Genomic DNA, 25,490 nt, shown 5'->3' with positions numbered 1-25,490 from the left:
CTAACAGAGCCTTTGACAAAATTCAATACCCATTCATAATAAAAACACTCAAGAAAATTGGAATTGAGGTCTATTTTCTTAATTTGATCAAATGTGTATATTTTATTCTTAAAGCCAGTATTTTATTTAATGGAAAACACTAGCCGTATTTCTTCTAAGACTGGATACTCCGATCCCTACTATCTCCAATACAGTTCAACATTATACTAGAGGTAGTAACCAATTAAATCATATATAAAAACCAATTAATAATATAGAAATAGGTTAAGAAAAGCAAAAGTATCTTTATTTACTGCTGCTCTGTAACAAATATGAGAATTGCAAGTTTTCTCAGAGTATGGAGAAATGTAAAATTACTTAGAAACAATCTTGCTTTTATTGTAGTTCTGTTGCTACATATAGAGTCGTATATACCCTATCATAATCAATAGTAGTGACATCCCATTACCTTTGACCTTTTTTACTGTTTCACAGCCAAGCCAAAGGTCATTTCACTTTCAAGGGGAAGATCTGTGGACTCAAAGGTCACTTTAAAGTTCCAACTCCCCCAATTTCCTATTTGATTTGTCAGCCCAGAGGTAACTGCTGTCCTGATTCCTTCTGGACCTTCTGTCTGGATGTTCACACATACATACACATATATTCATCTACATTGGATTGGACTGTAACTATTGTTTCCAATAATTACACCATGTTTTAGAGATTGCACCGAGAAAATTAATAAATATCTACCATATTTTCAAAACTGCTGCTTAACATTTCATATGATGTCCATCGCATACTTTATCATATTCTACTGTAGTAAAGTAGGTAGCCTCCACATTTTTCTTCTGTTATTAACAACAAACTTGCAATGAATATCACAAATCTTTCTGTATGTGTTTCAATTAGATAGATGATATGAATGAAAACTTTATTTGTTACAGAGCAGCAGTAGATGCACCACAGCTTCAGAGAATCTTGCACACAGCTAAAATCTGGGTTCATAACACTGACCTATCACAGTACCCTATCACAAAGAAAAGAAGTCTGCCTTCCTCAACTTATAGGGAATACTTAAAATGGGAAGAACAGAATGTTTTTTCTCATAGCAGAATACCAACTAATAAATATAGAAGGAAGGATAGAATTGAAAATTTACCATATGGCAATCATAAGAATAATAAAACATTCATCGAAGTTACATCAATAGATGCTAAAACTACGGGTGAATGCTTTATGAGGAATGGAATACTTACATAGTCTCAAAGTATCTCCTCACAAAAAAATCTTATTAATTACAGAGGGAAAATAACTTTATTTGGAACTTGGCAGAAATCATCTTAATCAAGTGATCAAAGTTAAGTAAACATCACTAGGAATGGGACAAGTTGAAATCATCATGTAACTTTGATAGAATGCAGTGAGAAGGAAAACATCCTTTCTGCGAAATACCAGCCAAAAAAGAAAAACGTGAGTCTAATAATTAGAAAACATTAACAAACCCAGGTTTGGGAAAGGGGGAAGATATTCACTCTCAAATTTAAAACCATGTTCTGTAATCTTTAACTGTGCCAAGGTCATGAAAGTTTAGAAAAGGTTGAGAAACTCTTCAAGAATGAGGAAGATGGAAAAGATAACATATAAATGTAATATATGATCCTGGGATGGTTCCTTTTGCTATAAAGGACAGATTGGGAAAACTGGGGAAATCTGAATGAGGTCTGAGAATTAGATGGTAGTGATGTATCAGTGTTAATTTTCAGATATTGATGACATTGTGGTTATGTAGGACAATTTATGTATTCAGAGGTGATGGTACCTAAAACAGAACTTATTCTAAAGTGGATCAGGATAAAAAAATTTTCTTCTTTCTATTCTTGCAACTTTTCTGTTAATTTGAAATTATTTCATAATAAAAAAAGATTGGTATGATCTTTTAACCAAAAAAAAAAAAAAGTATCTTTATTTGAGGATTATATAATAGTATAACTGCAAGTTCACAAAAAAATCAAATGATCAACTCAAACACTAAAATAATTCAGTGACGTAGCAGGATATATAATTTTATTAAAAAATCAGCAGGCTTTATTTTACTTGCAATGAACAGGATATAAAGGTAGGAAAAAACATTTACAATAACAACAAAGAAGAATAAATAATCAGGAATAAGTTTAATAAGAAATGTTCAAAATCTATTTGAGGAAAATTATAAAATCACTCCTGAAAGACACAGAAATTGACATGAACAAATGGAAATCTGGCTTCTTGCATAGGATGAACCCTATGCAAGAACCCTAATAAAAACTATGGGCTATGGTTAACAGTATAAATATAATAATATTGTTTCATCATTGTAACAAGGGTACCACACTAATGGAAAATGTTAATAATGGGTAAAACTGTGGGGGAGGTGGAGAATATGGGAACTAACATCTGAATGATTTTTCTGTAAATCTACAACTGCTCTAATAAAAAAATGTTTATAAAGATGGCAATTCTCTCTAAGATATTTTATAAATTCTATGCAATCCCAATAAAAATACTAATAAATTATTTTATGGAGTTAGACAACTTAGACATAAAGTTCATATTAAAAAATCAATGCCCAAGAATAACCAAGAAAACACTGAAAAAGAAAAAATAAATTACTACGGGGGGCTAAGTGGAATATCCTTAACACAACTTAAAACATACTGAAAGGTATCAATAATGCTTGGAATAAAATGGAAGGTCCAGAAATAGACACATGTACATATGGAAATTAGTATATGATAAAGATGACATATTAAATCAATTAGTATATGATAAAGATGACATATTAAATCATATAAAATTGGACCTTAAATATATGGTATCAGGTCGACTAGGTAGTGAAAAGAGATAAAATTATGTCTATATACAATACTAGAGACAAGAATAAACCCAAATTGGTGGCGAACTTGGCCCAGTGGTTAGAGTGTCCACCTACCACAGTTCAAACCCTGAGCCTCCTTGACCCATGCGGAGCTGGCCCATGTGCAGTGCTGATGCGCGGGAGGAGTGCCGTGCCATGCCACACCAGGGTGTCCCCGCATAGGGGAACCCCACGCGCAAGGAGTGCGCCCCGTAAGGAGAGACGCCCAGCGCGAAAGAAAGTGCAGCCTGCCTAAGAATGGCGCTGCCCACACGGAGAGCTGACACAACAAGATGACGCAACAAAAAGAAACACAGATTCCCATGCTGCTGACAACAACAGAAGCGGACAAAGAAGATGCAGCAAATAGACACAAAGAACAGACAACCGGGGTGTGGTGGGGGGAAGGGGAGTTAAATAAATAAATAAATAAGTCTTAAAAAAAAAGAGAAAGAATAAACCCAAATAGATTAAAGATTTAAATGTAAGACAATTAAGCTATACAAGTAATAGAAGAGAGCCTGGGTAAATTCCTCTTTGACCTTGATATAAGAAATAGTTTTCTAACCTAACTAAGAATCCTGAAGCAATAAAGAAAAAAAAATTGATAAATTTGATAATATTAATTTTTAAATTGCATGGTATAAAACACCACAAGTAAAGTGTGAGAAAATATTTACAACTTATACTATAGGAAAAAAAAGTATAATATTATATATATGAAGCATTTTTAAAATTGAGGGTCAAGGGTGATGTGAATGAAATGGCCAGTTAAGGACCTCTAAAACTTCTCTTCTCCATAAAACCAATGAGAATGCTGGCAAAAAGTAACAGAATCAACTTTTCACAACTCTAGAAACTAACTAAAGCCTTGTAGTAAGTGCTGGAATATTTATTTAAAAAACAACAAACAAACAAACAAAAAAAGAGTAGCTGAATCTTGATAAGACTAGTGAGCCATTTAGCACTTTAACTTACTCTAGTCCCATCCCATTATCCCTGAAAAAATAATAGCACAAAATTCCTGTCTGGCCTGGCAGCCACTGGGGATGGATGGTGTGAAAAGAATGGAAGTGGAGCTCTTTTAAAGCCTCATTTCCAAAAAACTGTCATTATTTGATCTGTCTAGTGGTAACCTGGAGACCCCACTTGTGAGACTATATATATTTGGCCTGTATTAGAGCTTGGTCAGCATGAATTGTCTTTTCCTTTTCCTTTGGTGGTGGGAATGTATTTGTCAAAAATACTTAAACGGCAAGTGTTTTAACTTTGTGGCTGCTTAAGACAGTGGCTAACAATTGGGGCTATCAAATTAACAAAAAAGCTTTTTAAAAAGCTAGGGGTGTGAAATGTCCATGAGGGTTTTGAAAATCTCCAACATATTCCTGGGAATCTGGAAGGCCACACACATAACTAAGGCTGTGTTCATGTTTAGGAAAGTACTGAGAGGGCCCTAAGCTCTCATCTTTGATCGATTTTGAAGATCTGTATAAGCAGCACGTGAAGTCTAAGGCAGTATTGTCAACTGGTTAGTGGAATACTGAAATTGTATCCAACATGCACATGGGACCCTCAATAAAGATTGACATTTATCAGTTCCAGGCATTTAAGGAATCTCTGTCCAGTCAGTAATATACTACTAAGCTAATGGAACAGAGACTTCAATGGCCACACATAATAAAGACTACAGACTTTGCACAATTATGTCAGAAGTCACTAAGCAAACAAACTACAAGCAGCAATAACAACAAACCCTTGGAGGGAAGGGGTGGGAGAGATTCTGATTTCCAGATTTGCCACAATATTTATGTAGAATGTCTAGTTTTTAATAAAAAAAAATCATGAGATATACAAAGAAATAAGAAAGTATGGCCCATACACAAGGAAAAAAGCAATCAACAAACTATCTCAGAGGAAGCCAAGATAATGGGCTTATTGGTATAAGAAGATCAGATATTTTAAAATATTCAGACAGCTAAAGGAAATCATGTCTAAAAACTAAGGAAAGATGTGAGAATGATGTCTCACCAAAGATTGAGTATCAACAGACAGAAATTGTAAGAAAAACCAACTTGAAATTATGGAGTAGAAAAGTACAATAACTGGAATAAAAAATTCTGTAGAGATACTCAACAGAAGATGTGAAGAGGCAGAAAGAAAGAACCAGCAAACATGCAGATAGGTCAATTAAGATTGCCCAGTAAGAGAAGCAGAAAGAAAAACGTTTAACGAGTAATGAACAGAACCTCAGTACCCTGTGGTACACCATCAAGTGCACCAACATATGTATAATAAGAGTCCCAGGAGGAGAAGAGAGAGAAAGGGGGCTGAAAGAACATGTGACAAAATAATGAGCATTAACATTCCAAAATGGATGAAAAACATTAATCTACATATCCAATAGTTCAATGAAACCCAAATAGAATAAATTCAGAAAGACACACATTTGGACAATCATGATCAGAAAGTTCAAAGACAAAGAAAATTATTGAAAAAGAATAGAAAAAATGTATAAAATGTAACAATGATGTAGAAAGAGCTCACAAATTCAGAGGGCAGTCACCAAGATAATGACAAGAAACAAAAGCATGCTATATAAGGAACTATTTGAACAAATGAAAAGTGTTTAGTTTGGAAAAAAGAACTGGGACAAATATTTAGATGACAATCATGTGGAAAATATTAGGTTATTTTCTACTTATTGTTTGTTGTTCTGTTTGTTTGTTCTTTTTTGGTATGAACTCAGAAGTTAGAAATTGAACCAGAATCTAAAAGTGACAGGGAAGCAGACGTGGCTCAACTGATAGAGTGTCCATCTACCATAGGGAGGGTCCAGGGTTCGATCCCCAGGGCCTCCTGACCCATGTGGTAAGCTGGCCCACATGCAGTGCTGCTGCTGTGTGCAAGGAGTGCCATGCCAAGCAGGGCCATCCCCGCATAGGGGTTCCCCACATGCAAGGAGTGTGCCCCACAAGGAGAGCCACCCTGCATGAAAAATGCACAGCCCGCCCAGGAATGGATTCGCACACACAGAGATGCAGCAAGACGACGCAAGAAAAAAAGGAACACAGTTTCTCAGTGCTGCAGGATAATGCAAGTGGACACAGAAGAACACACAGCGAATGCACACAGCAGACAACAGGGGGGAAGGGGAAGAGGAATAAATAAAATAAATCTTTAAAATTAAAAAAAAAATTTAAAGTGACCAGTTTCCACTTAATATGTGGAAGACTTTTGGGGGAAATTATTTCTTTCTTATGGAGGAGTTCAAACAAACAAACATGAATATTTGTCAGTCATGTTATAAAGGTTACTTAAGGACTATATAGAGATTGGATTCAATGCCTTATAAAGTTCTATTTTTGTCTATGTTCCACTCTATGTGTGGAAAGGAAGCTCCAGGGATTTGGGAATCCATGAGGGATGTAACTCAAAAAGTTGGAATTTTTCTCAGAGAAATAAAGCAATAGTCAGAAAAATTGAGATTGCTGCTAGGAGAAACAAGGATATAAACCAAGACTAAGAAAAGAGTTAAGGATTAATAGAATGAACTCTATGACCAGTAATCAGAAAAAGTAAAATAAACTGAAAATGTTTAAAATAAGAAGTCCAAGAAGTACCAAATACAAGGATTTGAATCAAGATATGCTTTTGGGGATGTGCCTGGAACTTTACCAAGGTAGGCTAAACAATTTCTCAGTCATTGCGTTTTTTACTATAAGACCTCCTGTGGATGCATGCTTCTAAAATATCTTTCATTTTTGGGCTCTGAGTAGATGTAAAAATCTTGTCTAAGCCTGCTACTTCCTTGTGCATATATTTGTGTATGTGTTTCTGTGTATGTACCCATGTGCAATAGTAAACCTGCCCACCAGAGCAAATCCATGAAGAGCTCCTGACAGCACTCCTCTATTATAAATTTATGACAATCTTCTATAATACTCTGATAATGAGTAAACAGGTTCACTAAATTTAAAACAATATTTTTCATGGTTCTCTTTATGTAACTATTTTAATAAAATGAAGATTCTCTTGATCTTAGCCAAAAAGCTGAGAAGAGAACAGACATTTGTCCAAAAAAGATAAAGAAATGACAAATGAGTACATGAAAAGATGCTCAATGTCATTAGCCATTAAGGAAATATAAATTAAAGTCATGGTAAGATACCACTTGTGTGGTGGTTTGAAGCTATTTGAATCCCAGAAAAGTGTGTTCTTAAATTTAATCCATTTCTGGGGTATGTGAACCCACTGTAGGTAGGACCTTCTCATGACGTTATCTCAGTTAAGGTGGAGCACAGGATGGGTCTTAATCCTAATACTGGAGTTCCAATTAGAGTATACCAGATTTGTCTTTTATATTAACTGCATTTCTCTTAATAAAACTAGAAAAATTAGCTTGTTATCAGAGGAATGAACAATTTTTAAAATGGTTAATTCAGTTCAGGAGGATAATTACAATAGCAAATTAAAAATTTGTTAAATTTGCCATAAGTAAACCATGACACTAAAATGCTAAGAAATTGAAATAAGGAAAACTAAAAAGAATGAATCAATTTTAAAATTCATTTATATATTTATTTCCCCTATGATCAAACAAATTCTTAGCTTACATGGAGGAGAATCCAGTTAGGCCTTTACATACTTATTCAATCAGCATTTTTTGTGGTTGTGGTTGGTTTTAAGTTGAACTTCATATGAACTAGCATGAAAGTGAAAAAAGTCTGCATTTTGGAGGTGCAAAGTAGTCTATCATTTTCCCATCATTTTTACAGCTATTGGCATTTATTAATGTGTCAGTATCTTGTATCTCAGAGAGAGGAATATTGAGACCAAGAGAGTGTCTTTACCATCCTTACTGCTGTGGGGCATGATCGTGAAAATCATTCTCACTCTATCCTTCAATATTCATATACACTGGGTCCCACATTAATGACATATTCTCTATTTAGGAACAATTCTCAGGACCATATGTGTTCCTTCCCTGACTCTTGAACAGGCCCATTATCTTTTTCTTCTTCACTTGGCATGGATAAGGCTAGAGAATCTATGTCAGCTTAGTATGGACACTCAGTATGGACTATTCAGTAGAAAGTTCTCTCCATAGAAAGTTAACTCTGGTATCCAATGGCAATCACTAATTAGGACAGATTTCATTTACTTCTGTCTTTATTTTAGTTAAGTACTATTCAACTATTAGATCAAAAGCAAAACCTATGGAAGAGTTTTTAGTTAGCATCAGAAAAAAAAACTGATTAAAAAAATGTTTTTTTAAAAAAAATGTCTTTAGGCATAAGAAGTCTCCTTTTACTAACCTTGAGTATAGTATGACTCCTCATAAATTCACAGGATCATATAGCTCAGTGACAATGAAGCAGTAACATCTATATTGAGTAGTCAACTTACAGACAAAAATAGCTTTAAATTTTATAAGTTCTTTTAAACTTTAAACTCTTCAATCATTTCATGTGATTTAAAACTAGATTCAAAAATCTTTAGTTTTGCTAAATTTAAATTTGATCTTTTATAAGAAAACTTCTTTCTTACAAGATTTGACATGCCTCATGCAATATTTAAAATATTGATCCATTTAGTTCTTATTTGGTGACCTCCAGGTATTTTAGGTTCTTTTTAGCAACAATATTATTGTGTGAATGTTTATCATATATATGCTATTGCACTATTGTGCAGAAAAGACATGAAAGTTTTGGCTAAATCCTTATTTGTATAAATTTACATTGGAAGATTAAGGCCTTCCTTTTTTCCAGTTCAGCTATTTCCAATAAAGGCTAAATTAAGCCCTACCCTCTTCATAAATTTATTAACTCTTTCCACCAATCACCATTTTACAGGCTAAATTTTAAGTTATATGGCTGATAAAAAAAAATACTCACAATACAATATAATTGGTACAATTATAGGGATTTATGAAAGTTTCAAAATTATATTACACCAAGGCTAAATATAAGAAGTATTGTTTTAATCTGAAAATAGTTTACGGAGTTGATATAAAAATTGATGTTTAGAGGAAAAATAGAGTTTTTCCAGGCATACACAAGGAAAAGAAAAGGCATTTAAGACATAAAAGACATATTCCAAGTCACAGACAGAGAGCATAGGAAACATCAAGCAATTAAGTTACAAAGGGAAGTAAGGAAGGATGGGTGATGAGAGGGATAAAAGAAGCTGGGTAAATAGTTTAGCGTCAAACCACAGAGCACAGAGTACCTAGTAAGTCATGACCTTGAAGATAATGAAAAGCAACTGTTGGGTTTTAAGCATCAATATTATATGCTCATTTCCATATTTCAGAATTTAACAGACAGATTATAAAAGGAAGAAATTAGAGATAGGGACACAAATTAGGAATCAACCCAATAGTCCATACAAGGATAACAGAGGCCTGAACTGAAGGGATGCTGATGAATCAAGAGATGAAGATGAAAACGAGAAAGTAGATCAGAACGACATTTATATAGCAGTTAGACTCGAAAATAATTTTGTGATTAACAGATGTAGAAAGTAAGGGAGAAGAAGTAGAAAACAACTCTCAGGTTCATGGTTGGTGTACTGGAGTGGAAGAGAGATCTATATTAGAGAACACAGGTTAAAGCACAATTTTAAACTGTTAAGTATAAATTACTGTGTTTAACTCTGGGTGAAGAGGTATATTAGACACATGTATCTATAGATATAGAGCTCAGAAAGGGTTTAAGGCTAGAGAAAACTTCAGGGGGTTATCATGTTAAATATGGTAGCATAGCCATGATGGGAACATACAGGGAGAAGAGCAGACCAAAGACAGCATTTAGAGTGCCCATTATTGAAAGGATTTTCACTGCTATTCACTGATATTTTCTGTAAATAAAATTGCCTTAGATTATATGAATTTGGTAAATTTGTGACCTTGTCTCATCACCACCCTTTCAGTTCAGGCATCTAGGACATATATATTAATATTACTATCTGTACAGGTACTTTTACACTATATAAAACCCCTTGTGGCCTTGAAAATTCTGAACCAGCTCTAATAAAATAACCTGTGCAAGATTCATGCTTCTATCGAGATCTAGAAAAGACAAATAAAATTAAGGAAAAACAGACAAGCCAAACATTAGTTTGAAGGTACTAGAAAGCTGCTGAGGGAGACCAAGTTTGAGATGCCAAGATCCTGCAAAGAAAAGAAGTCCATAGAGATAAGCCCTAGATTTTGAATACCACCCTCTTCCCTTGAGGGCATATGCAATGATTGGGGATGAAAAAGAGGTTGAAAATCCAGGGAGAGCAGACACTGAGAGGCAAAAAAGCCAGCAAGGATTTGGGCAATTTCAAAGGACTAAGGAGACAAAAATCAAACTGCTGGTCTGCCAGGACAGAGAACTTGAGAGACCAATATCCTTGAAGATATAATGATGTGAACCTGATACTCAGAGATTTCCCCCTTACCTGTATAGGACAAGAGCCTAAGAAAACAAAACAAATCTGAAAGGAAATATGGTATTAGGTCCCAAACAGGAGGAGAGGTACTAATAAACACTCCAGTTTTCATTTGGGGTCCTTAGTGAGCAGGTCCTATAAAGGATGGTGAAACAGAAGTAGACAAAGTCATAAAAGATGTAACCAACTTAACTGAAAAAAGCTTATTTCATTAGATTCACCCTGCCAGAGAATATAATATCATGCAGTGCCACTATAATTCCTTTCACATATAATGTTCACCATTCAAAACAAACAAACAAACAAAACTACAAATAATCAAGAAACAGGAATAAGATAAAAATCAGACAACAGAAGAAATGAACCATACATGGATATCAAAAAGTCATGACTTGACCAATGGAACTGAATCAAGAACCTAGAAATATACCCTCACATCTATAGTCAAGTGATTTTTGACAAGGTGGCCACGGTCTCCCAACAAGGCCAGAATAGTCTATTCAACAAATGGTGCTGTAACCCCTGAAGAACCCAATCAATGGGAAGGGAAAGTAAGGGAAGGGGAGGAAAGGGGAGGGGAGGGGAGGGGAGGGAAATTGTAACTGAAAGACTTCCCACAAAGAAAGCCTATCATAAGCCATGAAGGCTTCTTGAAGTCTTCCAAAATATTAAGGAAAAAATAACTCCAAACCTGCAAACTTTCCCAGTTATCAGAAAATGAGTGATTACTTCCTGTTTTCATGAAACCAGCGTAAGCATGATTGCAACATGTGCCAAAAACACTTACATAATAAGTAGTGTATATTATTGCATTAGAGATCTATTTAGACAAATCTCTTCAGTTTGAACTATGAATAAACTGCATAACAGAGAAGCATTTATATCACGTGAACATAAATCTTATCATTACCTCTAGAGAAATGTCATGTTTTAAAATAATGATATAGGCATATTATATTTAAATGTATATAATGTATTAATTTATATCCTTTTGCTGAAATTGAAATAATAATGAGAATAGTGTAGACAATTTAAAAACTGGAGTAAATTCACATTGGTGGATTCTGTAGTATTTTTCTACATGAATGCAGGGGGAAAGTATTCTGTAATACTTACATTTTAAAAATACCATAATTCTCTAACACTAAAACCAGGTAAAGATGTATACACTGTATTTGACATTGCACTTATTATAATTTAACTGGTCATAAAGAACTTTTTGCAAAACCTTATTTTTAAGGTTGTTATTGTATAAAAACAAATATTGATTAAAAACAAATATTTAAACAAATATCTAAAAACAAATAGTTTTTAAGAGAAAGTTAATTTGGACATTCATGTATAATAATTCATTTATCCTTTTAAAAGTCCTTTAGGAAACATCAAAAGTCTCTTCTAATTAATATCACTTTAACCAGGTCCCACTTATCAAGGCTGAGTGGTCACCCATATAATGTTAAATTTGTCATCAAATAAGCCCTGTCTTGCCAGGGAGTTCATGAAAAGAATGGGCTGCTGGTCACCAGGGCATGCCTCATGGTTACTTAGTATTTGACAAAGCATAATGCAGAAATTAATCCTGGCAGCTCAAGATTTGAATTAATGGTGAAATGCATGAAGTCAAAATGTAATTCTGAAAAGGCAGGATTATTCCTTTCTAGATTACAGGTTTATAAAATTTTATATGGAAAAAATTTGTTAGACTACTATAAACTAATCAGTATGATGGGCTCTTCTTGAGTTTGAATAAAAAGATGAAAGTACTACATAGTATATCAAAGTGTGTAGGTCTGTGTGTATGTGTCTATAGTTAGCCTTCTTTGGCTGAGTTTGGTGTAGATAGGTGTCTTCGATTGCCCATGTGTGAGATGCATTTGCAAACATCACAAAGACAAATATTTATTAAGTATATAATGGATGATCGGGACTAATCAGAGGCAATAAATAATATTAAATTAATGTTTATACAGTACCTTTACTTTCAACAAATTTTCACATGTAATTCACTAATTTTTATCTTTACGATAAACCCATGAAGGAAATGCTGTTCTCATAAGATTGTGAATAGGTTATTCTTCTTAATTTACAATGTTACTTTTTCTCTAATCTTCATTAGAACAAGGGAGATGGTTAAGTGTTATTATAATAAAAGGTGTTTTCTGCATGTGGAGTTAATCAGAGAGGCTGAGTGGCCCCCAAAGTTATAAGATATCAGATTCAGAATTAAGTCATATATATATATATGTGTGGATGCAAGAGAATGTATAAATTGACCTTGTCTCCTTCCTATATACTTTTTCAGATACCCTCTGTTCACTTGATACTGCCTTTTGGTTTTTAGGGATCTTATGGTGCCTGCCACTCTCCCCCACCAAACTGACTCCTTAAATAATGTGTCACATTCCCAATTTTTATTTTCACTGATTCTATTCCTTATCAAAATTGTCATACTGCCCAATTTTGCTAGGTACTATAGTTTGTTTCACTTGAACAAACTAAATTATGCAAAGGTATAAATTTCTGTAAACTGTTTAATGTACCAACTCATCTGAGAAAACTGCACTTATAAAAGGAAGTTGAGAGGCAATAGTTTCTTATTTAAAGGAAGTGTTAAGGGGAAGTAGAACTTTAGACAGTATGGCAGGCAAGTAAAATCTTCCTGGTACTCCTTAGATCACACTTCTTAGTCAACTGCTTCTACCATCTACTAATAAAGCTGCCTAGGTAACACAAAGTCTAATAAGGCAATGTGTTTTGCCTGGATGTACTTACAGGTCACTGTGAATGAGTCCATAGATCTGTGGCATGCTCTGATGATATATTCCTCTCAAAATAACTATGAGGAGGATAACCACAAAAGCTGGAAGCCCCCAGCTCAGAAGGAAAAACAGCAGATAGCGTCTTTCTGTATGTTCATCGTTCATCACCAGTACATACCAGAAGTTCACAGACTAAGGAAAAAGAACATGAAATGAACAGTCTCTGGTTAATGCTATAAGACACAAACTCACCCAGTTCAGGCATAAAGAGTTACATAAAGGACTAAGAGCTATTTAACAATTACAGTTTTCATTGGATTTTTTTTAGTTTGTCCATTCATTCATTTGTTCATACATCCAAGAAATTCAGGATGCCCCCAAAGTTTGAAAACACAGGGAATGTTTAGTTTATCTTACTTCATTTTCTTTGCCTTAATCTCAGTAATAATCTGTGATTGCTTTGTAGATGTGTCTTTGAAGAAATTTACACTGATACTCAAACCTATTTCCCATGTGGACAACAACATCACGATGATGATGAGGTAAAAAGCTTCACATTTCTAGCCTTTTTGGACAATCTTAATTTGTTGAGTACCTGTCATAGGCTGGGCACTGTTCAAGTGGATGGGGACAATAATTGTTGATGAGAGCCCCAATCTCATTCCTCAATGAGAGAAGTAATCAAGTAAACAGATAATGATCATACTGAGAAAAGTACTATGATGGGGTGAATATGGTGATCCATTCTTCTTTCTAGTTTATATTATCTTCTTTTTGTTCATTCACCGGACAAATATTGTTTGAGTACCTACTAAATTTCCATGACCAGTCTAGGTGCCAGAGATATAGTAGTGAAACAGATGAGGGAGGCATCTACTTTCTTTGATTGTTAGGTTCTAAATTAGTAGAAAAGAATAAAGGAAATTTTTATATTATATTTATATCCTATTTTATATTTATTATTTTTATAAAGATTAAAAAATAAAAAAGGAAAAGTATACAGAGAGTGAAGCAATTAGGGGATATTATGGTTAGTTTCAAAGCTTGCAACTAGCTTGTATCTAAGCCATATTCTGCTTTCTCAGGTTCCTCTTTCCCATGAGGAACACTTACGTCTAATTATCATGCAGTAGAAGAGCAACATTGAATGTCATGCCACACATATTTCACACAATAATACCTATTCACTAGAAAGATTTCCCTTCTCAATTTGGTATGGTAGAAAGAGTATGAGTACAAGTGGATTACAACTGAATTATAATTCAAAAATTTTATAAATATTAATGAGATAAACCTGGACAAGTAACAAACCTACCAGAGCCTCAGTTTCCACATGCAGACAATTATATTGTTATAAAGACAAAATGATATATTACATGTACAGTGCTGGGTACATAGTCATCACCAGAAAATGTTGCTATCACCCATAAATAAATCCTTTATTAGCATGTCAGACAGTGTGAAAACGAAAAGATGTCAGCTAGCATTGGTAAAATGGGAAAACTTTCCACATGAAAAGTACGCATGCCTAGTATCTTTGGAAAGGCTTTCAGATCTTATTTACTGAGGTTTCTGAGTTAGATTCTATCTAGACCAAATTAGGCTTGAGGGATTAGTATTGGGTTAACCCAGAGAAGGATAAAAACGCTTGGTTACTTGGAGATTTTTTATCTATGAATTTTATTTCCTGTTGGTAGTCCATATCTTCATGAACATCTACTTATCTCTGTAACTATGAAGCATATTCTGAGTTGTTTGTGTAGATTTGCTCTATCTCCTTTTAAAAACTTTTTAGGCTCAGAAGCCTCCCTCCAACAGGACACAGACCTAAATAAATGGGGTATTTAGGTGATCAGTACTTCCTGTTAGAGACAATTCATATAAAGGTAGGGTCATTGATTAACCCCCTCCTAAATAAAAGTACTAATTTACTTATTTTAGGTACATGTTTGTATACATCTGTGCATGGTAACTCAGGGGTGCAGTAGATCGAAGAATCAAGAAAGACAAGTACAGTTTGGTAAATGTCTTGTGAGTTGATTCATCGTGATAAAGATCAGGACATTTCCAAACTGTCTGCTTTTACACCGATGAACATTAGTTCCATCGGTTAGAATCACTGAACCTTTCAGCAACTGTCTGACCTTTACCATGGGCTCAGATCTGAGACATGTGAAATGGTTTGTTAGATTTATACATCCCATGCTTCTGCTCCAAAGAGCTCAAGGCACAGTGTTGCTGAATTCTTAAATACTCAGTTAAGCAAAACAAAGTCCAAATGTCACAAGCTTTGCTCCGTATTTTTTAAAAAAATTTCCATCTCTTCCTAAGAAAATCCAGTCACTGAAGAATACCGTAAAGATGTTTTTTTTTTTTTTCTTCAAATGTAAATATAAGTATTCTAATGTAGTATAGAGGGCACATTTGGGGATTTATGCCTGGCTCATGCGCTCCTCCTCTCTTAACACTGTCCTCACATGGCATACAGGGTAGGCTCAGCAGCTCAAAGTGCTCTCTGATCTTGCTCCCCTGGCCACAGCTGATCAGGGGGAGAGAAACCTGCTGTAGGGTGGGCCAATCACCTATTACTGAATCCCTGAAATTGGTGATAGTCAATCTGAGATGGTAAATTGCAAAGAGAAGACATATGAACTTTAGTGGTGGGGCAGCCTCAGGCACAATGACGAGAGAAAGTTTGTCTGCAGGGAAGAGGAAAGGACAAAGTTTTTCATTCTTCCTCACAGTCCCTTGGGAGGCCAAACTTTCCATAACCATTTTAGGTGAGCAGGCCTTGGAGCTTCCTTTTATGGTCTGTATGTTTGCTTAAACTAGCTCGAATCAGTTGCTCTTACCTGCATCCGCAAAACCTTACTGAGATATATGCACTACACTGAAGTAGGGTTTAAAACCTCTTGTTACTGCCACTTTCTAAACAAAAAGTAGATGGTAGAACATTTTACTATATTCCTTTCCCTGAAATCACAGTTTCTCCTTTGAAATCTAAAGGCAATAGTAATAAGATCCTATTATGTTTGCACAATAATTTTATTATGACAGATATGTAGCATATATGATGTTTGCCTTAATGTCTGTTTGTGTGTTTATCCAGTATTGAAACTAATACAACTATGAGCACTCATTACAAGTTAAAGGGTGTCACTCTCACCCAAACATGTTTCATGCTGATTGAGCATGCTTGAACATTTACTCAGTCTGTCTTGTATTTTTCTATTAAAGAATAAGTGTGAGCAGGAAACTTTAAAACCTCTCTATTTATATTTCTAAACTTAAAATATGTTGTTAGAACCATCTTGTAAATGAATACAAGACTAGCCATCATCACTAGGTAGTCATTTTATATTTTTAGCCAAATTATCATTATTCCAAAATTTAACGTCTACATTAATCTGAGTTGAATGTTTTTACAAGTCAGATGCATTCAGAATACAAAGATTTCCTAGATTAAGATTATTTAAACTGATTTGATGTAAGATCTGAAGACAAATCAAAATTCAAAAATATTTTCAGCATTAGAAACCATCAAATTAATTACATCAAATTAGCCACTTTGAAAGGGAAAATTGAATATAATATTACTACATAATGACATCTTTAACATCAACTCTGACCATTTGTATAGTTGAACTACCACCTTCTTTTTTGTAATTGAAGAATGTTAGGAGTTAGTGAAGGATGCTATATTTGAATTTGCACATTTATCATAATCATTAGCATTTCAAGATTACCTGCCTGTCTATAACTTGAAAGAATTAAATTAAAATCCTATTTCAAAAAATGTAAAGAAAACTACTTAATGATATTATTGAAAATTCCCTGGCATCAACAGAATTTATAGGTATACAGGATAAGACACACACACACACACAAGATAAACCACTAGGTAAATAATAATGTGATGAATGAATAGTATAAATCATGATTTAAAAACAAATAAATTATACAGTTTGAAAAGACATGATGATTAGCTATTGGAGTGGGGTTATGACATGGTTGTGCATTGATAAGCTGTATGGTTTTGGCCAATATTATTTGGCTCCTCTGGGTTGCAATTTCCTCCTCTAGTATAAGGAGAAGTTAAACTATAAGTTATTAACAATTTCCTAACACTTTGAGGCTCAATTATTCTAGAAATTAACATCCTTAAATAAAAACACTAATGACCTGACACACAGGCTACAAATTTTTTAACTGATACAGACCATACAGATCATCTGATCACACACTCTTATTTATAGATGAGAAATGAGGCAGAGAAAAACATAGCTTTAGAGAGGAACAGCAATCCAAAGAGCCTTGTGGAGAATGATTACATTTAACATCTATTTCCATAGAAATTCATACAAATACTGCAATATCATTATTTGCATGGGAGATTATTTCTTGTCATTTCCCCCCATTCACTTTATATGCCAATAGAGATAATATTTTCCTGGTAGAGTCTGGAGATGACCCTTTTTCTTCCTCCATTCTGTTTTCTGCTCACACTAAATGAAAATTTATAAAGGTTTATCAGAATACTAATGGCTAAAACATAATCGTGAACTGTGGTAGAGTAATTTCTGCATACCTCATTGTACCTAGTAAAATGCTTTCACATATGTCCTTACTGAGAAATACAAATAAGGGAATATGTACCCAATTTGTTTTTGAGTATTTAAACTTTTTATTGGCTTTAAATTACAATTTATAATTTGTTCTAATTAATTTATTTATTTGTATACTATATTGTTCAGAAAGAATTTTAGAAAGCTTAATGATTTGATTTGACTGAACTCCTACAGCAGACAGACAGGAGCTAAATGAAATAGTTTAGCAGAGGAAAAAGGAAGCCAATGATGACTAATTGGGTAATAAATGAAAGTTCCACATTAAGTAACTACAGTTATATCTCATTTAAACAAGACAACAGCTCTCCTAATTTTATTATGATCTCTTTTTACACATTAGGAAACTGAGGATCAGGAAAGGATCTTTCCTAGAATTAATACTTGAGGATGTTGAAATTTAAATTTATTCTGATTAAGAAGCAAAACAGCCAACTAAAGAAACACATAGAATTTGGGCCAAATATAGGTACATATATACCAACATGCTATATCTGTAAACACATTTACTTACATTCCTCCACAGACTTGTCTATTTAATTTTACAGTATCATTTTCAGTGACTACTATTTTCCAAATGCCCACATAGGAAAACTGATGACCTATCTTGTTTAATTGTTTTGATTCTCATACGTCATAATTGTGTCTTCATAAGTTCTACAACACAAATCCATTAATTTACTTACATAGTTTCATATAATTCATATATTTGTAGAACATAAAGGAGAAAGACCTATCTTGTTTAATTGTTTTGATTCTCATATGTCATAATTGTGTCTTCATATGTTCTACAACACAAATCCATTAATTTACTTACATAGTTTCATGTAATTCATATAAGTATATTTGTAGAGCATAAAGGAGAAATTCCATTTAAAAAAATAATAAAAGTTAAAAATAGGCTATTTGAACTCCATAAATTTTCATGGATGGTATGTGGGCTAAGATAGGTGTTCAGGCTGTTATTTAATATTTGACAATTAGCTGTGCTACCAGAAACCTTGACCTGATTTATAGCATCAAGTTTAGTCAGAGATCACAGATGCTATTAATTATGTCCATTACCATAATTCCTTAGTCACTCATTTTAGATGAAGAGTCTAAGAAATGTTACCACAGGCCCTTGGTCCAATTATCCTCCCTCTTTCTTGGCATTTATTACATGAAATAAATTGCAAGCCTTTTTGACGATTGGAGAATTCAGTATTTCCTGGGAATGTCATTTTTATCTTGGTAATCACCAGTCTGTTGTCTTTAATACCTTTGATGTCCCCAAATGAAATCAATGATAAAGGAACAACAGGGCTAATTTTAGCATTTCCCTCTTCCTGTTTCTATGCTCCCATACTAAGTAGCCTTTTTACCAAGGAATGATATGTACTTTTCCTTCTTCACAGCCTGATAATATGGAGAAATTAAGGTACATGTTGTGAATGCTCAAGTACAATTTAAAAACGTTTTCTAATCTTTTTCTACCAACATAGTAAAAGTTCTTCAAGTAAGCTTGAGTTTCAATTAGTAAAAGTTGTTCAGTAAGCTTAGTTTCAAATTAGAACATTATACTTTGAATTAAGCTGTGTCCCTGGGGATGAGATGAACAGATATCAAGGACAATCCAAGGCTTGGGTATTTTTCATAATTGAAACAGATTGCTAAACAAGTGCTTTAATTTGATGACAAGAAATGATTACAAAACTGAACCAAATTAATATACAAGCAAAACTATGTTTCTGTTTACCTATCTATATTCTATTCTAGAGTCCCAAATAATTTATTTGTGATTTGTTTTCTCTCATGGATTAACCCATAGTCTGGCAGTTCACCTGGTATTATGTTTCATGTAGGCATTAATTGTAAAGGCAAAATTTCTAAGAATTTATTCTACTGGTACTCCACAGTAAACAAAGAGTGCAAGGATGTTTAAGGAAAAATTTTTATAATACAAAAGCAACTGGATATTATCAGAATTTCATGAATAAGAGACCAGAAAAATAAATCACAGAATAATCATATTATAGCATATTAGGTAACTGTGAGAAAAAATAAAACAAGGCATGCCTTATACAGTGAACTTAATGTTGTCCACATTTATATAAATGCAAATATATATGCAATACATATATACACTAAATATATATACTCACACACAAGAACACACATATGGCCTTGTTTATATATTTATAAATATTTGTATATTCATGGAATATTTCTGGAGTGATACACAGGAAGCCATTACCAGTGTTTATCTCTGGGAGTAGGGTGGAAGGTAGAGCAGAGGGTGGAGAGAGTGTGAAATGGGAAGAAAAAGATATACTTTCCATTTTTTATTCTCTGCAGTGTTTGATTATGTTGTTTTATTTCTAAAACGAAAGCAAATTTTAAAGAAAGGAAATTAAACTAGAACAACTACCACCACCACCAAAAAAAATCTGCAAAAGAGAATAGGGATATTACAAGATTTTAAATTCTCACAGTCAGTCTTTCTTAGAGTAGACATGATCCTGCTGTTTTAAAGAAACGGGAAATGACTTCAATAATTTCACTAAGAGATCTTAACATGAGCAAACAGAAGCATAACTCAATACCCAAGGCCAAATAGGGAATCCGTGAGTTGCTTGCTTAAAAAACAAACAAACAAAAAACTACAAAATAAGCAAAATAGCTTGTTATTATATTACCATCTTGCACTCATGGCTTCCTTCTCAAAGAAGCCTAAGAAACAGTCAACTTCCTGACTTACTGACACTGTTGTAAGCTGCATGCACCTTAGGTAAGACGTTAGAGGTTTTCTAGCTTGCTAAGGCTTTGTGACTAGTGTCTGCCTGACTCAAAGCCAGTCCTCTCTTTTCACTATAAAAAGCTGATTTTCTGTTGTAAAAAGATGTAAATTATATTGGAAAGAAAAGTACTCAACATATTTCAAAATAACTTTTAGCCACAAATATTTCCTTAACCAATAATATGGGTAAATATGTAGAGAGTGCTCAGTCTGTGCCAGGCACCATTCTAAGCTGTTTCCATGTATTAATGTATTTTATCCTCCCACAGTCCTTGATTAGAGTTACTGTTATTATAAACCTTATTTTTCAGATAAGAAAATCGAGGCTCAGGAGGTTATGCAATTTCTTTACCAATAAAATTTTTCCTTAGCTACTCAAATATAATTCAATTTTATTATAAGATATTAAAAGTATATGATAGGAGAGCAAATGTAACTCAAGTGGTTGAGTGCCAGCTTCCCATGTATGAGGTTCTGGGTTTGATCCCCAGCAGTTCCTAAAAAATCAAACAAACAAACCAAAAAAACCCAACTCTCATTGGGGAGTGGATGTAGCTCAGTGGTTGAGTACCTGCTTCCCATGTACAAGGTCCTGCTACCTCCTTAAATCCCCAGTACTACCTTAAAAAAAAAAAGTATGTAACAGTACAACAGCTCTTTCTGTAATAAAGTCATTTATATACATTTATTCTAAGGATTGAAGATACGGTGCAGATCAAAATAAGCATTAATAATCCTGACATGCTTAGCACGATGATAGTCAATGATTACTTTATTGTAATTATAAGTTATACACACACATACATATTGCCAGAGTTTCTCTTATACCCCTATGAAATATGAAGTAGTATTAGTAAGGTGTTAATATTTCTTCAATAATTTTTTTACCCAATTTGATCAGCTGGGCTGGTCTGTTCTACATTATGTTCTAAAAAGGAATGTTAGTAAAAAAGATTACAGTAAGTAGGTTTAATGTTTAGTATTATTCCTATTCTATAAATGTGAAAAATGTAGGTTGGTAAAGCAACAACCTCTGACCACAAAGTAATTCATTAGGAGTAATGTACCTAAAATTCAGAAGTCATTGACTTTTTCTTTATGGTCATACCACAAACCAAGAAAAATGTGTGGTGTACCATCTGAAATGTATTAAATTTCACTGGTACTTTAAATAGTTTTCCTAAACCATTAGCCTTACAGAAATCTAATTCGTTTAAAAGTGCATCAGCCGCAATCACACTTACTTAATACTGGAAGAAGAGCTGGACAATATACCAATATCCATTAACTTAGGTGAAACCTTATATGCCATCTTGTCTAACCCTCTCCAGAAGCAGGAGTCCCATCTAAAACATGTCTGAAAATTGGTCATTTCCCTTTATTTGAATATATTTCAGTGACTGGATGCTCTCTACTTTTAAAAACAATCTATTCAGCTTTGCTAGTTTTATTGGCTTTAAAGTTCTTCGCAGTGTCAAAATCTGCTTCCCTAATTTTTGACCCATTTGTTCTAGTTTGGCCACATGGAACTACAGAGTGCACACTTTCTACCCTGTGGCAGCCCTTCCACTACTTGTCGACATCTATCACATCTCCCTAAATCCGTTCCAATTGGTCATCTCCAGCTGTCTCAAAGTTTCCTACCGGACTGTTTTCTGACTTTTCATTGGCTCCTTCATTTTTTCTTGGTGAAAAATGATCCATTAGAGTGGTTAAAAGTGCCCAAGGTAGTCTGATCATTGTGGATTACAGTGAAACCATGGCTTAGCACAGGTTGTTTCTGCAGTTACTGGACTCACTATTTTTAAGCAATCTGGTCACAAATTTGATTCCTACTGAGTTAAAGTTAACTTAAAATGTCAAGTCTTTCACATAGATTTCTACCACATAATGTTTCCTTGGCTCTACTCTTCAATCTATCACAGTATAGCTTCTTTATATTGATTCTGCCATGAATTTCAGTCTGGTATCATCTAGATATCTGATTTGCTTGTTTCCCGTGTTTTCATTCACGTCACTAATCAAAAACTTTGAATAGGTCAGGGATATGGACAAAACCTTCAGCATACCACTAGAGACCTCTATTCTGACAGACAGAGGAAAACATACATAGGGCACACATAAAATGTTCAGCTTAGATGAACTCAAAGAATTTTGCAGACAGGAAATCTAGAAAATGCTATTTTAATATCATCAGATACTTAAGTTTTATTTATATGGCTTAGATTTATTTTTATTTTTAAATGTTGGTGGGGAGGAAGTTAGAGAACATCATATATTTTTCATGATTAGACCTGCTCAAAGAGCTATAAAACAATAATCTCTGAGGGAGGAATAACTATCCCCTTGTACGGATTTAGAAACAAACCTTGGAGAGTACAAATAATGTGCCTAAGGTTTTACAAAGTGAGTAGTAGAATCGGAATTCACACACAGATCCTGGACTCTAACTGTTACAACTAGTTCTATTAATTAAATAGCTCAGTTCTCTTCTCCTTTAATCTCCACCACTATGATATCATGACTGGAAAATATCCATTCCTTGAGCCTGTCTGGTACTTCCTCATAACAATACCACCTCACTTTCTTCTCCTTTTTATCATTATTTTGATATAACTACATAGTGCAAGTTTTGTAGCATTCTTTTTTTCCCCCCAAGTCCCACATTCTTCCTTTCCCCTACATCATTCTTAGTCAACAGGACAAAAAAAAGAATATCCAAGTGTGTGAATGCATCTGTCGACAAAAAATAGTTGGCATGTGTAGTCAGAAACACATATGAAACTATTTCTAGTGCATAAAAAATGGAAAACATGCTTTTGTATTCTATCAAAGACATCTTTGATGCAATGACACTTTTTTAGTACAGTCATTTAATTAGCAACACTAATACCATTGAATCGGGTGCAATTCTCACTTTAGCCTCTTTATTGAGCCAATCAGCATAGGAAAACAGAAAGAAAAGTCAGAAAAGAATTCAAATCTCTGTACCAGAGTTTACTGGAGTTCCTTAGAAAACCATGCTAGGTCTCTTCTGATCTCATGCCATACCATCTCCACACGATCTCTTTCAAAGCAATGGCTCCATTTCCCAACTCTATGTCAACAATTCTCTAATAGATATCTAGAGCTTAGGCCTCCTTTCTGAGCTTCAGCCCTGTATTTCTCTCCATGGGGATGGTCTCACAGGCACTTGACAATCAGCATGTTCCTAACAAACTTGCCATCTTCCCCTTTTCCAGTGAGCATTATTTCAGTCGACAGCACCACCATCCACCCAGATGCTCATGCGAGAAACCTAAGAAACATCCTTGGTTCCACCTTCTTATGCATTTCCTACAACCAAGCTTCTTATCCTGTTGTTGCACAGAAAAAAAAAAAATCTCAAAACTGCCTCCGCCTTTTGCCTCCGCTGCTGTCTCCCTAGTTCATAATAACCTTGTACTCTCCCGTAGATACAGCTAAAGCCACTTGTCCCTGCACCTTAACCTACTGCCTCCCATTCACTAATAACACGGAAATCTTTCTAAAATTCCAATTTGATCATGTCACTCCTTTGTATAAATTATTTCTATGTCTTCCATTAGAAAAGCATCCGAATTTCTTACTGTGCCTTATAAGGCCCATATGTAAGTCTAATCTCCTATCACTGCCTTATTCTAACCACACAAGATTTCTCTCATTTTCTCAAACTCACTACAGCTGTACAGTTGTACAGCTTATAGGGTTTTTCTTGCACTGATCTCTCGGGAATACTATGCTCACTATGTAGAACTACTTCCATTTCAGTATAAAGAATATTTGACACAAAGACCACTCCACTGAGGTTCATTGGAGAATTGAAGAGGTAGGAGGAAGGAAGGGAAGTACCAACCTGAATAAGCATCCAGCTGAACTGGCAAAGATACAGGTAATGTGTGATAGCAGCCATGGCTGAGCAGCTCTCATCAGTGAGATGGGGACTTACATATGCAGACACCAGAAACACAATCTGTAAGAAACAAATACTTCTGTTCTTAAACCATGATAAAATCAATGAAGAATATTAAGAAAACAAACTATTTTCTTATCTGAATTTTTGATTCATTGACTGAAAGTTGGAAAGTAAGTTGATTTGATGCACCGATTGATCTAAGACTTGTTCTAAAAATTGCAATGCATAGTCTTTTATGATTCTAAGAAACAAGGAATGATATGAAATTATGCTACATATTGGTTTGGGCTCTCAAGAAGACATTCTCAAAGAAAACCTTGCTCATATCATTGATGAACAAAATCCCAGGAAATATATTTATTTTAGCTAAGCAGAATAAGAGAGAACAGGACTGAAATAGCCTTCAACAAATTAAACATTAGTTTAAATTAAAGCTAAGGGGAGAGGAGAAAAAAAACCCAAATGTTCTAACTTTACCATTATCTGCATCCTCTTACCAGGAAGTAACATATTGACAAAGCAGGAATCATAAATTTAAAACTTCAAATTCTATGAATCCCACAATCCTTGGACTTTATTTCCACTGCCTTTGGAAAGCCTTTACTCAAATGTCACCTCCTCAATGAGGCCTCCTTGACCAGTACCAAATGTTCTACTCAACCTGCTTTGACTGCTAATCTCTAAACATTCCCCATCATCTCTCAACCCCTTGCCTTTGTTCTTCCCTTCCCCTTCCACTGAGAACTTCTCATCTTTCCCTGCTGAAATTATGAACATTTCTCAAGGTACAGTTGAAATGTCAATTCTGTCATGAGCACATGCCTGTTTCTTTTACCTAAAAACAAACTTTCCCTCTTCTGAATTTTTAAAATAGAAGTTTATTAATAATTCTCTCAGATAAAACCAGTCTTAATCTCTTGGAAAACTGTAAATTCCTTAAAGGCCACAAATTGATTGTATTCTCTATTATAATTACTTTGAATACATTTTTTTTAAAAAAAACATAGTATGTAATCACTATTCTATACAGAACTTATCATGGGTTTGAGCATAGGAGTTGATTTTAAACAAGTTTTATTGA

The 25,490-nt window shown here is 34.2% G+C and overlaps 1 protein-coding gene across 1 annotated transcript in view; it reads right to left on the bottom strand.

The window, feature by feature from the left end:
* The window catches only part of ADGRV1 (adhesion G protein-coupled receptor V1), a 685,020-nt gene that overhangs the window by 227,124 nt on the left and 432,406 nt on the right, over positions 1-25,490 (bottom strand). The window contains exons 84-85 of the mRNA XM_058276109.1: positions 24,350-24,466; positions 13,085-13,263 (exon numbers count right to left, since the gene is read on the bottom strand). Of these exons, the coding sequence (XP_058132092.1) occupies positions 13,085-13,263; positions 24,350-24,466 (296 nt within the window). The remainder of the gene's footprint in view (positions 1-13,084; positions 13,264-24,349; positions 24,467-25,490) is intronic.

The sequence above is a fragment of the Dasypus novemcinctus genome, chromosome 2 (assembly GCF_030445035.2).
Source record: "Dasypus novemcinctus isolate mDasNov1 chromosome 2, mDasNov1.1.hap2, whole genome shotgun sequence".
Classification (NCBI taxonomy): domain Eukaryota; kingdom Metazoa; phylum Chordata; class Mammalia; order Cingulata; family Dasypodidae; genus Dasypus; species Dasypus novemcinctus.
Note: the sequence above shows the minus strand (reverse complement) of the source record. Positions and strands in the feature narration are given on the sequence as shown.